General features: G+C 44.7%; 1 protein-coding gene across 1 annotated transcript in view; it reads right to left on the bottom strand.

Moving 5' to 3' along the window:
• Window positions 1-523: 523 nt before the first annotated feature.
• The window catches only part of SIAE (sialic acid acetylesterase), a 38,031-nt gene continuing 23,043 nt past the window's right edge, over window positions 524-15,511 (bottom strand). The window contains exons 5-10 of the mRNA XM_041771350.1: window positions 13,019-13,196; window positions 11,745-11,854; window positions 11,073-11,206; window positions 4,580-4,734; window positions 3,256-3,445; window positions 524-1,839 (exon numbers count right to left, since the gene is read on the bottom strand). Of these exons, the coding sequence (XP_041627284.1) occupies window positions 1,621-1,839; window positions 3,256-3,445; window positions 4,580-4,734; window positions 11,073-11,206; window positions 11,745-11,854; window positions 13,019-13,196 (986 nt within the window). The 3' untranslated portion in view covers window positions 524-1,620. The remainder of the gene's footprint in view (window positions 1,840-3,255; window positions 3,446-4,579; window positions 4,735-11,072; window positions 11,207-11,744; window positions 11,855-13,018; window positions 13,197-15,511) is intronic.

Below are 15,511 nucleotides of genomic sequence, written 5' to 3'. Positions count from 1 at the left end.
CCTTGTGGCACAGGTTACTGGGGGTGAAAGGAGCCTGGGCATCGGGTTCCTGACCATGCTGAGCCGCCTGCAAATTAGAACAGCCCATGTGTGCGTGTGTGTCGGCAGAGAGGATGGTAGATTTACTTTTTCTCAGGAGTCTGTTCCTAGGTTTGTGGTTTCCCTCAGGTCAGATGCAAATGAGGTCAAAGAATGGGTGTTGGGAGTTAGTTGTATACTAGGAAGTCCTCAGAGGAGCCAAAGTTCCTTGCAGACTGTGTATTTGTGCTGGTGTTTTACTAGATAAATCCTGGCACTGACAGAGCTGGTCCTGATGCTCAGAGCTACACTTGGGCCCTTTGGGGTCAGTCAGGTACGCGCTTATTGCTTTCGTTCTTTTCCCCCATTAAGGGAGTGGAAGCTACTCCGGCTTCAAAGAACAATTTACAAACCTGTTCCTAACCCAATTTTGATGGGTCATAAATGTATACATGCCACTAATGATGATACTTTTATTTCCAAATTCCAATAGATGACACAAATATCAGGTGCAGTTAGCGTTTTTAATCAACCAATAAACAGCAGTATGATTAACACACAGAGCCCACTTTCACATTTGTCCCATCTGGATTATTTTTCTAAATGCTTATCGTGTAGCTTTATTTTCAGCCTCTTTTTTCTTCTATCTGGGTTATCCTTTTTTTTTTTTTTAAGATTTTACTTATTTATTCATAGAGACACACAGAAAGAGAGAGGCAGAGACACAGGCAGAGGGAGAAGCAGGCTCCATGCAGGGAGCCCAATGTGGGACTCGATCCCAGGTCTCCAGGATCACACCCCGGGCTGCAAGCGGCGCTAAACCGCTAAGCCACCAGGGTTGCCCTGGGTTATCCTTTTTATAGGTAAACCTCTTACCTCAGCTTTCTACTGAGCCTACTTGCCCCTCCATGACCTCTGTTTTCACGTTGTCCAGAGCCAGGATGTCCCTCTTTCTCCTGACCCCTTTAGGCAGTCCCTACGCACCTCACCAAATGCCTGTGTGCAGTGCTGGCTGGTTTCAAACACTCAGGTTATTGTTATTTAGACCAAAGGAACAGAACTGTTTTTGGCTGAAGAGAGAACACAAATAAGGCTAGAAAGATTTCGGTTCCACATAAGGAAAAACTTAGGAAGTTTAGAAACTTCATACAGAGATTCGGTAACCACTTGCCAGGTTTCATAAAGAACACATTAGTATGAGCTGGCCCACGTGGCCTTGAAGTTCCTTCCAACCATGGGTTTCCACAATTCTGGACATAAGGGGGCAACTGTGTGACAGATCACACTCCCCACAGAGAAGTGAATGACACAGGTTCCATTTGTTTGTAGCTGGGAATTAGTCCAGTAAGACACCTAGGCTGATTAGGGGACAAAAGGCAAGCATCTCGTTTGCTTGCCAGTACTGGCTCATCTCATAATCAGAATACAGAAACAGCCATGTGCTAGCAGGGAGCTGCCCAGTGCTTTTCTGTTAGTTGCCTTTAAAAGCAATAGTCATCACTTCAACACCAAAAATCCAAATCTGAAGGACCCACACTTAAGTTCAATATATGATCATATGCCACTAAGTCAATTAGCAAGCTTGCTGTGCTCTCCAGGACTCTAGTTGGTCATGAAAGCAATGAAGGGAGGCGCTGGCAGGGTGCTGCTGGGATGGTAGATGGGGCACTGCTTATATTCACAAGGCCATGTGGCCCAGGCATAGCGAACAGCAGCCAGAGTGCCACGACAAGAACCGGTACTCAGAGTCAGAGTCTGAGCCGAGAAAGCATTCATGGGAGCCGGGAGCCACTTGCACTGATGATTGCTGCAACATGATATCTAAAGAGAGAATCATAAAATCAGGATGGTTAAGTCAGGATAATTCCAAGAGATTGGGAACTGCCCATTAGACAGACTAGAAGGGAGAGAAGGAGCCACTCTTAGTCATGGGTCCATTTCCTACAATAACCAGAACAAACCTGAGTCCAGTTTGGGTTTGGTCAACATAGCCACAGTGTGATGATAAATGTTGACGTGATAAAATAAATTAATAAAACACTGAGTTACTGAGGGAGACAAGGAACCATAATCAGAGCATTTAGAGAAGGTTCCCCTGAACAACCTTGCTGTGATCCTTCCGACCAGTTGGCAAAGCTCAGGACCTGAGCCAGTGGAGCCATCCAGCTGCTGCTACCACCCTGGCACTCCCAAGGGAGCCAGGCAATGAGGAAGGGGCACAAAGGAACCTTGGATAATTCACCTTTCTCCAAACAGAAAGCAATCCAGTGAAGGGGACATAAATTATCCAGTACCCACAGGTTAAATTCTATCCTGCTCCCAACTCTGATTCTAAGTCCAGATGACGGGCAGATGGCCAGCAGCTGACTACAGAGAACGAGCTCAGTATGTATACTTCTGGGGAGCTGGAATGACCTAAGACCCGGTGTTCTAAGCTCAATGGGGTAAGTGCTGCCCAAGCACCTGAGGCCAGTGGATGTTGTAGCTGGGACTCCGGAGGAGGAGCACCCTAGGTAAACTCATGTACAATTAAAGTGTGTCTTCAATATTCATTCATTCCTTCCAGTGACCTTTTACCTCCCCCCACACACAACTCCCCCTGCAGCATGATGGCCTCATGGTCCCCAGAGACAGTCATCTGCATGTTCCATGAGTAATGCCTCCAGATGCACCTCAACTTTGGAAGACCCCTACATAAGCTCTGTAATTATTAGCTCTACTTCCACAGTGGAATGACCCTCACAAGGTATGAGAAGAAAGTAGTTCCATTACATTAATTCACACTGACTTACAAATCCCCAAGCTAAGCCTCTCAAAGAAGACACTAAACTCAGTCTCAGAATTTGGGAGAGTGTGACATAAAAAAGACATCCAAGGATGAGGGAAATAACCCTGAGTGAGGGAAATAACCCTGAGTGAGGTTACCAATCTTCCAATTGGTAACCTACAAATAAAGCCACAGGCCTTGCCAGAGCAAAGATGAATGCTCTGCGAGCAAAATACAAAAGGAGTATTTTAATGTGGATTCATTTTCCTTTCCTTGATTGTCCTATCAAAATTGCCTCTAAGTGAAAGAATTAATAGCTACTCAGTCACCCCTCTGGGATAAACTCTGCCCTGCCAAAAGAAACCAAGCTCTGCCCACAGAAATGTTACAATTAAAGAGATGGGCTTCAGTGTGGAGAAAATCCTGACTCCCAACACAGGACGAACCCCTGTTGTTTCAACTATTCTCACCTCAAATATCTTGTCCTGCCTCTGCACCTGGATCTCCTGAGAATACATGAGGTTGAGCAGCCCCTTGTCGGCCAAGAGTTCCATCTTCTCAGGCAGTGGTCCTTGAAAGATCACCTTCTCCCCATAAGCCACTGCTCGGGCCCCCAAGTGCAGCCGGTAGGCCACAGTCTGCTTGTCTCGAGGGTGGATGCTATAGGATAAACAACAGGGAGAGAACTTCAGGTTTGAGCTCAACGGTAACCATACTTTTTTTTTAAGGATTATACAAAGCACCCTTTAGAAAGGTAAGAATAAAGATGCCTGGGTGGGGGGTGGGGGAGACCCCTGGGTGGCTCAGTCAGTTAAGCATCTGCCTTCAGCTCAGGTTATGATCCCAGGTTTCTGGGGTCAAACGCTGCATCAGGCTCCCTGCTCAGCGGGGAGTCTGCTTCTCTCTCCCTGCTTGTGCTCTCTCTTGCTCTCTCAAATAAATAAATAAAATTTTTAAAAAAAGAATAAAGTTGACTAAATCTAACAGGGATCAGTGGCTCAACAGCTTAAGAGACATGGGTGAATGATAATAATCATAAATGAGGCTCTGAGCCCCCCATGGGTTACAAACCTTGAAAAAGTAGAGGACTTGGAAGGAAGGAATAAATGTCCCTGAGGGAGGAGGAAAGGCACCAGAGCAGAGCTAACTCGAAGTTATTCTAACCACTGAAATCCTCTGAATCCATTGTTCATTACTTGGTCTCCTCCTGGTTTTATTCATCTAATCAATCAATCAATCTTCTTTGTTCAAAAATAAATATTTGTTAAAGTTCCTACTATAAACCAGACACTAAGTGTTGGGCCCCGTTTCATTTCAAATCCCCTTGTATCCCACAGCTGGCGTGTGGGAGTCATCGGAGCCACTCACCCGTATCACGTTACTCCCTGTCTGAGTTCACTGAAGCCAGGCACAGCCGCATGGCCTGCTCTGGCCAATGCAATGTGAGCAGAAGTTACCTTAATCACTAGTGTGAGCCTTGAAGGTGACTGGAAGCACAGATCAACTTGGAATCTCTGTCACTCTGGATCTGTGAGGGATTATAATGAGCAAAGCCTCTCTACTGACCTTCTTTGGACTTGTGATGTGAACAAGAAATGTTGTTCCATCAAGGCACTGCTATGTTGGGGGGTTTAGTTACTGCAGCACGGGCCGGTGTAAATGATTAATAGAGAACACTCATAAGGTCCAATCCTTAGAGCACTCTGTGCCCCTCACAAGTGAACGTCAGAGTGAAGGCCACAGACAAAGAACATATAGTATTGTTCAAGCAAAGCCCAAGAAGCACCCCCATACCTGCCAAAAGGTGACTTCCTATCGCAGAGATCCATTGCTACCGCCATGAAAGTGTTGGGCATCCTCAGGTTGGGGACATAGCCAAAGTCTGCTGTTTGATGCCAACGGATCTGGGGAAATGTATCATCCGAGGGTGCAGACAAATAGGAAGATAACTAAAAAGTAGAGAGTGCTGCATCAGAATCCTATCGTAGAGTCTTCTTCATAAGCAGACTCTGCTTCTGCTTCATTCATTCATTCATTCAAACTGCTCATTCAACAGGTATTTAGTGTGCTTCTTACTGTTGTGGCTGAATGTCCCTCCCCACACACACCGCCGTGTGTTTGTGTCGCCCCTCTCGTCAAGAGGTGTAGTCTGTTTCTTTTCCCACTGAATCTGGGCTAAGCCTGTCATGTTCTCCAACCAACAGAATGCGGTGGAAGTGATGTGCAGCTTTTGAGTCATTGCCCGGAGCGCCTTTGCCTTCTCTTGGAACCTGAAGATGGCCATGTAAAAAAAAAGTCCAGCTACCCTGCTGGAGAAATGACATGGAAGCGGGGAGGCCTGGGAAATCGGAAGACCCTTAGGAGAGAGAGGGGTTAATGTCCCAGCAGGCTCAGCAGAGAGGCCAGTCACGTGAATGCTCAAGCCTTCAGTTCAACTCGCAGCCACATGAGCAAGCCCGGCTGACATCACACAGAGCAGAGCTAAGCCGTCCCAGTTGAGCCCTGTGCAGCCGACCCATAGAATCATGAGCAAATGTAATGGCTCATGTTTTAAGGCCACTAGTTTGGGTGTAGTTTGTTACAAAGCAACAGGTAACTGATACACCTATCTATAACATGTTTGGGTGCTACAGGGAATCTGCCTATGAGCCTGTGGTAGACTGCATCAAAGACCCCAATTCTTCACACCTTCCTATATCCACACCTTCCTACCATTTGGCTTTGTGGTTTCTCCCATTAAGAGAAAGAGTACATTTCCTCCACCACTCCCTAAGCTAAGCTATGTGGTTTGCTTTGGTCAACAGACTGAAACAGAAGTTACGGTGTGTCAGTTCCTAAACTAGGCCTCAAGAAACCTGTGTGGTTCCCCCGCTCTTTCACATTTCTGCTGTCACCATGAGAATGACACACCTGGGCCAGCCTGCAGCCCTCTGGAGAAGGATGAGAGCTGTGGAACAAAGCTCCCTCGTCTAACCCACTCCAGCCAAGGCTAGATAAGAGCAGAGCCCCAACCCTACCCCGCCCCACCCCTGCCACTGACCCATAGAGATCTGAAAGAGCTCGGTGGAGCTCCCCCAAGATCAACCAGCCCCCAGCTACCCACACGAGAGCCATAATAAATGTTAGTTTAAGCCATGGAGTTTTGAGGCGATTTGTTACATAGCAGTGGCCACCTGGTACAAGTACTTCACAGCTCCGTTGGAGGACAGCCCTGTCCATAAGAAATGTTAATAATCAATAGTATAAAATAGCATGGATTAAATTCTGTATCAGAGGCACAGACAGCAAGTACCCTGCAGCAGAACAAAGTTTATTATTATAATACAACATGGTCTCGGAATGTGTAAGAAGAAAAATGGCTGGGCCTAGAAAATATGAGGAATCACTACAAACAGGACATATTAGAACCTTATAATATGCAAAGGTAGGAAGGAGAAAGGTAATTTTGAGAGAGAGAGAGAGAGAGAGAGAGAGATCAGAAATGAAGCTGAACTGGAGGGTTTATGTAGGAAAAACAATGTTGCAAAGACAGTGAGGCAAGTATCTGGATAGTTTATACTTTACCCATAAGCTACAGAGGTGATGGTTGCAGAACATGGTGAATGTACTAATTAATGCCCTTGAACTGAACACTTTAAAATGATTAATTAATTTATTATGTGAATTTCACCCTCAATGTAGAGAGCCACTGAAATTATTGACATGATAAAAGGACTATTTCAAAGGATTAACCTAGTGATTGTGCAAATGATTCTGTGTAGAAAAGAGCCGAAAAGCAGAGAGAGTGATGGTTCAAAAACTACCAGAACATTCTAGACACATAAGAGAAAAGCCTGCCCTAAGACAGCAGCAGGAAAGGGATGTGCAGGAATAAGACAACATCTTATTCCTTCAAAGACAAATGACAGAAGCAGGCAACCACCTGGATAGGGGATGGGACACAGAGAAAGGACGGTATCCATCACTCCGAATCTGGACATCTGATCTCTGCATGGGATTCCGCAGATGTAGGTAAGGTCCTTTACCAGCTGACTTCAAGCTAACCAAAGGAAGAGTAGGAAGGGAGCCCAACTCAGTCAGGTAAGCCTTTAAAAGAGGGTAGAGAAGTCAGAGACTCTCCTGCTGACCTTCAAGAAGCCAGCTGCCATGGGTTCTACAGCTTCAAGGAAACAAATTCTACCAACAGCCACCTGAGCTTGGAAGGTAACCCCAAGGCTTAGCTGAGTCCCCGGCACTATCCAACACCTTCTCTGCAGCCCTGAGTGGAGGACTCAGCTAAGCCATGCACGGCAGGCTCCTCGCTCAATGTGTATAGCATGGTTTTAAGCTGCTATATATGCCATAATTTTTTAATGCAGGAATAGAAGACTAATATGCCAGGGATAGAACTTTGCAGGCAGAAGGAAAGGAAAATGGCATGCCCTAGGACAGAGTATGACTAGCATGCTTAAAGACAGTAAGGCAGCCAGAGTAGCTGAAGTGGAACAAGTAAGGCAAAGAAAATCAGGAAGTGATGTCAGAGAGGCACTGGTGGCAGGGGCAGACCACATATCGCTTTGTTGACCTCACTCATATGGAGGAACCACTGGAGCCTTTTTTAAAGATTTATTTATTTGAGAGAGAGAGAAAGAGAAAGCGCAGAGGGAGAGAATCCCCAAGCAGACTCCACGCTGAGTGTGGATCCCACCTCGAGGCTCGATCCCACGACCCTGAGATCATGACCTGAGCTAAAACCAAGGGTTGGACACTCAACAGACTGAGCCACCCAGGGACCCCTGGAGCCTTCCGACATGGCTTACATTCAAAGGCTCCCTTTAACCGAAATGTTGAGAATATCCTAAAGGGGAAGAAAAGGGAAAAGCAGGAAGACCAGTGAAGAGGCAATAATACTTCAAGGAAGAGGTGATGATGCCTCAGACTGGCGCAGGAGTGCTGAAGGCAGTAAGAGGCTGGCTGGCTCTGCAACATCCTGAGTAAACACTTCCATCTAGACTTAAAACTGACAGACTCCTACTCCTGCAAAGGGCAGAGGCTCCCAGGAAAATTCCTTAATATTACTGTGACGCACGCGGCCTCACTCTTCCTTCCTTTTTTCTCTGATATTTATATCACCTTGCTCTCTGATTTAGACTGTGCCTTATTCTTAGCCCCAGTCCAGCCAATGAGAGGCATCAACCTGTTATCCCCCTCTCACAAACCAGGATCTAAGAGTAATTCAGACCACAAGCTGGGAAACAGTCTAGGTGAGCAAACCACAGTCCTGGACTCCATTTGAAAACATCTGTCCCCATCAGAGGAGCTATGTTTTGAAGAGACTGCTACCCCTTGGCCTTCTCACTCCCAGAGCCAGTAAACACCTGAGGTCATACCCCACAAACGTAGCCAAATGAAGCTTTGAATACAGGAAGTTTTCTGCTTCTTGGCCTCTTCCAGAAAGACTAGAAAATCCGCAGGAAAACACCGGAGAGGGTGCACTAGTAGTAGAAAGGATAGGATCTGGAACTAAGGGGACATTCCCAGTTCTCTTACTAAAATCTCTTAGGCAAGTCTGCTTTAACATATGAAATGCTCAAAGGTGCTAAAGCTTCCCAAAGGAACTCCACCAAAAGGCCCAGTGAGTGACCCTTCTTCTTCTCACACAACACCCAGAAGAGCCACGCTCAGCAGCCAGTGTCATGATGAGAATCATAGCAACAGAGCTACCAGAAAGAGTCTAGGGTATGTACTAGCCTGAAGCCCAAGAGGCAGAAATGCTAAACACAGCCACTCCAGCCAAGGAAGCTGTTTTCAAAATGGCAGTTTGAGAAGAATTCCTGCAGCAATTCACCAGCTTCATTGCTTGCACTACCCCAGAGTGGCCACGCAGAGGCACCAGCATACTCCACACCCAAATGAAATTCTTGTTTTCCCTGATCTGAGATCTACTAGGGTGCTGTTCAGCCTCCCACAGGGCTTAGTAGAAATACTGCCCCTAATGAAGGCATATGATAGCCAAAGAATATAAAAGTGGCCACATTCAGAGGACTTTACAACAGCATCCTTGCATTCTGCTCCGCCGTTCCTCCAAACCCTTCGTACACAGGCATACTCCTCAGGATTCCCTAGTCTCCTGCTCTTGTTTCCTTCCCATGCTTCAGTACTAGTACCAGTTCATCCTTTCTTGCAGACCAACTATCCCTCCAGATTTTCTGACTTCTCTCATTGACAACAAGAAACACTAACATCACCTGGCATATGCCATGCTTTATGTGGATTAACACACATAATAATTATAATAAGGAAGATAATAATGAAAAAATAATACTTCAAATAATAATCCTCCTATTCAATAACTGGTTCAAAATCACATAGCCAGAGAGGTGTCAAAGCTGGATTTGAATCCAGGCAGGCTAGCTCTAGATCCATGCACTGAACCATTATTATGTCATATTTGGTATTTCTCTTTGAAGGTATACATTTGTATTCCCAGTTTTCCACAAGGAAACAACATGTTTTTGTCGATGATGGCCAGTGAAAGCCCTGAGACTAAGGGACTTAGTCTCACAAAACGGTAAGGCAATAAGTGCAAGGACCAGGTCTCTGATTCACGCTCTATTTCTAGCACCTCACACAGTTCATGGCATATAATAAGCATACGACACATAGTTAGAATTGGCTGGAGTCACATTCAAATCACCATCTACACAGCAAAGACAAAAAAAGAACCTCAAAAGTCCAAATGGAGTTTCCACCAACAGAAACACAGAACTGATGACAGGGCTTGCTATTTTGATAATAATGAGTAGAATCATCCTGTTTCAAAGTCAAAACAAATGTGAGAAAGGAGAAAGAACATGGTTGTAACATAATTATAAGTGGAAAGGAGGTCTATAAAAAAATCTTTATCCAAAAAAAGGTACGAAATAGGACAGGGTGGAGGAGACGTGAGGACGGTGAGCAGGAGGGATCTGTGGGTGCAGAGCCAGACATCTGGAAGTATGTGTGTCCAATTCAAATATTAAAGCCTATTCCATTATTATGCCATGAGTTGGGCCCCATTTTTCTAACACCTTACTTGTTTTATTTCCTAGATTTCAGGGAAGTCAGAACTACCACCCTGCTAAGAAGTCCAGGTCTTGGAAGGGCCATATGAACAGGTAAGGTCACACCATTATGAACTTGGTTGAATACATTTATTCCTTTTAGAGAGCAGAATCTTTCTGACTAGTTGCCGCTAATTCAAAGTATGATTTCGCTCGATATTTTCTTTTCATTCATGTGTTAGGCCATATTTAACGACTGCTGACCAGTTAGATACTGGGATATAAGTGTGATCCAGGAAAACATGGTCATGGGTGCAACCAACATGCAAGTAAAATGGGAAGGACAGGGTGCTAAGATATCACCCATCTGAGGAAAGGAGGTACCTACCCCAGATGCTGAATACTCACAGAAGGCTTCCTAACCTGCTATCCTGGCTGGGGTCTAAAGGATGAAGTTGGCCAGGAAAGTGTAGGAGAGAAAGGGTGCTCCAGGCAAAGAGCACGTGCAGGGGGCTGGGAGAGAGAGCAAGCTTCACTGTAGGGGCTGGAGGAAGCACCACTGAGTTACGGAGGGCGTGGGGAGGTGAACATTCTCGCACATAGCTGCTAAGAGTATACAGTTTATCCAAATTCATAAATGTCTACAGAGGAACTTGAGGACAGGTTCAATCCCTTAAACAGCATTCAGTCTGACCTTGGAATTTCACTTCTGGGAATTTATCGTACGGGAAGAATTAAGCATGCATGCAATGATTTAGCCACAAAGAAAATAAACTTATGCCACTGCTTAGAAAAGCAAGATGTGTAAAGCAATCTTAGAGCCCATTTATTGAGAGCTAGTTAAATAAATTAGAAGACAACCAATATTATAAGTTGTTGATTAATATTTATTGGCATGCAAACTGCTCGCAATATAACATTAAGAGCAAAAGCAAGATATGGTACAGTGCCATGGTATGGATCCCCCTGCAAAAAACACATGAGCAGAAGAGGTCTGCTTACTTCCGGATTGAGGAATTAGAATTGTTTCAGCTTCGTTTTGCTTGTTTTTTAAATATATTTAATGAACATGTATTCCTTTTTTAATTAGAAGCATCAGCCACTTTTGAACCTTTTTTTTGCAGATGTACTTGCCCCATCAGTTAACTGAGATGAGTCTTATGCTCAGTTCTCAACCAGCTGACTATGAGGGCAAAAAAAAGGACTATGGATTGCACAACATACCCCACACCAATGGCCCAAACCTTCTTCCTCCCCACACATACCTGGACAAATCCAAATGGGAAGAAGCGCTCGGTCTGCCCCTGGGAGCCATGGTGAAAGGTTTGGCGCCAGTCTTCAATGAGTGCAGGGAATGTGCAGTTGTACAGATCCCTGTTAAAATTCATATTGGACTCCCCTAAAAACAGTCCAGATCATGAGAGGAGTTTGGGGTGGATGCAAACACAACCAACCTTTATCCATACCCTTAGGGAGTGGGCCTTCCTACGGTCTCTTTGGACTGGGCTTCTGACTTGTTCTGGCCAAGGGGGCCTCAGCACATGGGAGGCAAGCAAAGGCTTGAAGAGCCTTGGACTTTGCTCTCTCTTGATACACTGGACCCCTGAGACTGCTACATAAATGATAAAGAAGTCAAACCAATTTGCTCAAGGCTGGGAGGCCACCTGAGTCCTGTGATGCCACAGCAGTCAACAGACAGAAGAGAGAGGCCATCCTAGGTTGTCTAGCCACCAGACACCTGCCAGGTGGCCAAAGGCACATAAAAGATCCCAAAAGAAATTAACTAAAGCAGTCTATGCAGGAAAACTACCCTAACAATCCACCAAATGGTCAGCTGAATAAGACTGTTATTTTTTTAAGTCACTAAGTTCTGGGGTGGTTTGTTATGTAGCAAAAGCTAACTGATACAACGAAGAAACAGCAAAATGAGCACTCACCCTGGTACCATATCACCCCTTTCAGAGTCATATTATGCAGTGGATGGATCATGGCATTCCAGAGAACAGAGTGGTTACTGGGACCAGTCACAGAATTAGATTGAGTGAACCTACAATTGATAAGATGTGCAAGTGTCACGAGAGAGCTAGTGACTGATCACGTGACAATCCCTAAACTAGGTATCTATCCAGCTTTTGCTTGGCATAAAATTCTGATGAAAGCAACACAGAATCAGAGTGAAACACTCTGTTTCACACAAAAATATGTGAACAGCCTCCAACTTTCATAACTATCCTGGTTCTTCCAGGATAAGTATATCAGTCAACTTTCTAGGAGTTCAGAGGGGGCCATCCCAGTTTCCAGATGAGGTCACTAAAACCAGAGAGGAGGAGTGTTTTATTATCTGTGTCTCAGGCAGACAATAAATTTATTTAACTGGTACTCAGTGGATAGACACTTGGATGTTTTTTAAGCTTTCTGCTTATCTTCCTTAAAGCGAAAATCACTGCCTATAGGCTTAATTATGTTCTTAAGATAAATTCCCAGAAATGGAATTGCTGGGTCAAAGGGCACATTTTTTCAAGGCTTTGAACACATTCCTAAATTTCTCTGAAAGATACATATGTGAGTTTATACTCACGGCAGCTATATGGGAGAATGCCCACTTCCCCACACACTTGGTGGCATCCCTTGACATCCCCAGAGATCTGGAAAGCCTGGTTTTAGATCCCTCCCACTCTATGTAGGCCATTCTCTCAGTTCCAAAGCCGAACGTCTTCCCTCTCCCACAGGTATGTCTACACCAAGAGCTACACCAAGAGCCCAATCCTCCCCCATGGGTCTTCCCAGATTTAATGAAACAGCATCTGTGAAAGCAGTTCCCATACTTTAATCTCTGTGTTGCTGTTAGTGTTGGGATTTTATCCACAGTATGTTAATAGTATCTACACTTCTAGAGGTTGTTGGGAGTACTAAGTGAATTAATAGATATAAAATGATTACAATAGTATCCAACATAGAGGAAGCTTTCGGTAAGTATTAGCTATTACTAATTTTAAGGAAAAGAATCATAATTGCATCTTGACATATTCTCAGATAAGCATGGTGCTAATGACAGTGGAAATAACATCTCACATGTCCAAGGACTAAGCTATATACATTCAGTACATATTTGGACACTCCACAAATACCTGACTCTCCCAAAAAAACCATGATCCTTCTCTCTTATAAAACTTCCTAGATATTTTTCCCAGACTACAGGATCCTTTCTTACCCTTGTGTAGGAACTCCACAGGCTTTTAGCGACCTTTCAGATGACCAGGCTTCAATGGGTGTCCCACCCCATGAGGAGGAGATCAGCCCAATGGGGTACTGCAGAGTGTCATACAAGTTACGCCCAAACAGCCAGCACACTGCTGACATGTACTCGTAAATTCCATGGCCTAAGTTCTCTGTTCAGGAAAAGTTAAAGAAAATGAGTCAGAAACATAGTAGTTCTACAACTACATATAAGTCACTGGATTGGCACTGCAAAAGATCCAAACAATACAGGTACTCAAAAAGTTGAGAGTGTAATACTGGGAATTCAAATCCGTTTCGAATGAAATAAAATTGACTGAGCACCTTCTAGGTGCCAGGCACTTCTAGATGGTTGAGATAAGGTAAATAAAGAGATAGAGAGAGACATGGAAGCTCTCCTCATAGCAGACATTCTACAGAATAAGACATTTACCTGCAGGACACCCAGGTGGCTCAGTGGTTGAGTGTCTGCCTTTGGCTCAGGGCATGATCCGAGGGTCCTGGGATTGAGTCCCACATTGGGCTCCCCACAGGGAGCTTGCTTCTCCCTCTGCCTGTGTCTCTGCCTCTCTCTGTGTGTCTCTCATGAATAAATAAATAAATTCTTTAAAAAAATAGACATTTACTTGCATAAAATATACGGCAAAATATGGTTAAGTGCCTCCAGGGGTACAAACAAGTAGTAAGGGGTTTTAACAGCAAAAGAAAGGATAGTGAATGAAAGACAGATCACAAAAAGCCTAATAAAACTGACCCCCTCCCCTGAGCTTCCATAACACTCTATGAAGAGTGTTTCCCTTACCCCCCTAAACTATTAGCTGCTCGAAGGCAGGAACCTTATCTTATTTACTTCTGCTTCCCCCATGTCTAGTACCTGATGGAGTCTCAGTAAATGTCTGTTGGCTGGTGTTGGGTGACTGTAGGTAGCTGGTGTCAAGAGGTATCTACTGATGGGTAGGTAGAAGGAAAAGGTCAATAGGGGGTGGGGGGGTGCGGGTACAGAGCTGGCATTCCAGGCAGAAGAAACGATATAAGTAGGCATACAGAGCAGGAAAAATGTTGAAAGTATTTGGCGCCTAGACCACAAAAGGAGAACAGCAGAAGGTAAGATGGGAGTCACAACTTGGAGGAAAGAAAGCAGAAAGCCAGAAAGCCACTTGGAAATGCCTGGGAATGAGAATGCGTGGAAGGCAGCCCCACCATCCAAAGTGTCCACACCCAGGCAGCCTGGGTGGCTCAGCAGTTTAGCGCCGCTTTCAGCCCGGGTTGTGATCCTGGAGACCTGGGATTGAGTCCCACACCTGACTTCCTGCATGGAGCCTGCTTCTCCCTCTGCCTGTGTCTCTGCCTCTCTCTCTCTCTCGTGCTCTATGTCTCTCATGAATAAACAAATTTTAAAAAATGTTTTAAAGTTAAAAAAAGAAAGTGTCCACCCCCTAATGCCTGCCATCTGTGGAAATGTTACCTTACATGGCTATGGGGACTTTGTAGGTATGACCAGGGTTGAGGACCTTGATTGTCCTGAATTATCCAGGTGGCTCCCATCTAACATGAGTCCTTAATATCAGAGAACCTTCCCAGCCAGGGTCAGAGACGTGACAATAGTAGGAGAGGTGGCAGGAATTTAGAATATGAGAGCGCCATGATCTATTGGGCTCTTCCCCAGATACCTGCAATGCCTCACCTTTCTCAATTGGGACTTCCATGGCCACTCTCAACTGACTGATGTATCACTGACCTCTACCCCCTGAAAACCACAACCCTGTCCCAGCCCCAACAGTCCTACTGTACCCCCTTCCCTGATGTATTTTATTTATGTATTTTTGTCTCATTAGCTTGCTCACCATCTTCCCTATCCCTTGATACTCAACAATGTATTTGGTCTCTAAATTTAGAGTGAAAGGGAGGTGATAGCAAGGTATAATGTATTATCCAAATCTAATGGATTCCTGAGTTTTGGGTAACATATAGGGAAAGTTCATAGACCAAAAGATTTATCCAAAAATTTACCCAAATTGAATCAGTGCCTGAATTCAGATAGTGTGATACTTGAGTAGTATCAGACACTTTGTATATAATGTGCTGATTTTATTATTCATTTCCTGTATTCCTCCACTCTAGAATGCAAGCTCCATGAGATCAAGTGTTCTTGCCTGTCTTATTCACTGCCATCCCTCCTCAAGCACTCAGAACAGTGCTTAGCACACAGCAGGCTCTTGAACATTTGTTGAATGAATTAACACTTGAAAATGTGGGAGCAGACAGGAAATGACAGATGTTGGCGAGGATGAGGAGAAAGGGGAACCCTTTTACACTTTTGATAGGAATGTGAGCTGGTGTAGCCACTCTAGAAAACAGTGTGGAGGTTCCTCAAAAAGTTAAAAAGAGAACTACCCTATGACCCAGCAATTACACTACTAGGTATTAACCCCAAGATACAAATATAGTGATCCAAATGGGCACCTGC

This window comes from Vulpes lagopus, chromosome 10, assembly GCF_018345385.1.
Source record: "Vulpes lagopus strain Blue_001 chromosome 10, ASM1834538v1, whole genome shotgun sequence".
NCBI classification, from domain to species: Eukaryota; Metazoa; Chordata; class Mammalia; order Carnivora; family Canidae; genus Vulpes; species Vulpes lagopus.
The sequence above is the reverse complement of the archived record's forward strand: the minus strand, read 5'-3'. Positions and strand labels throughout refer to the sequence as shown.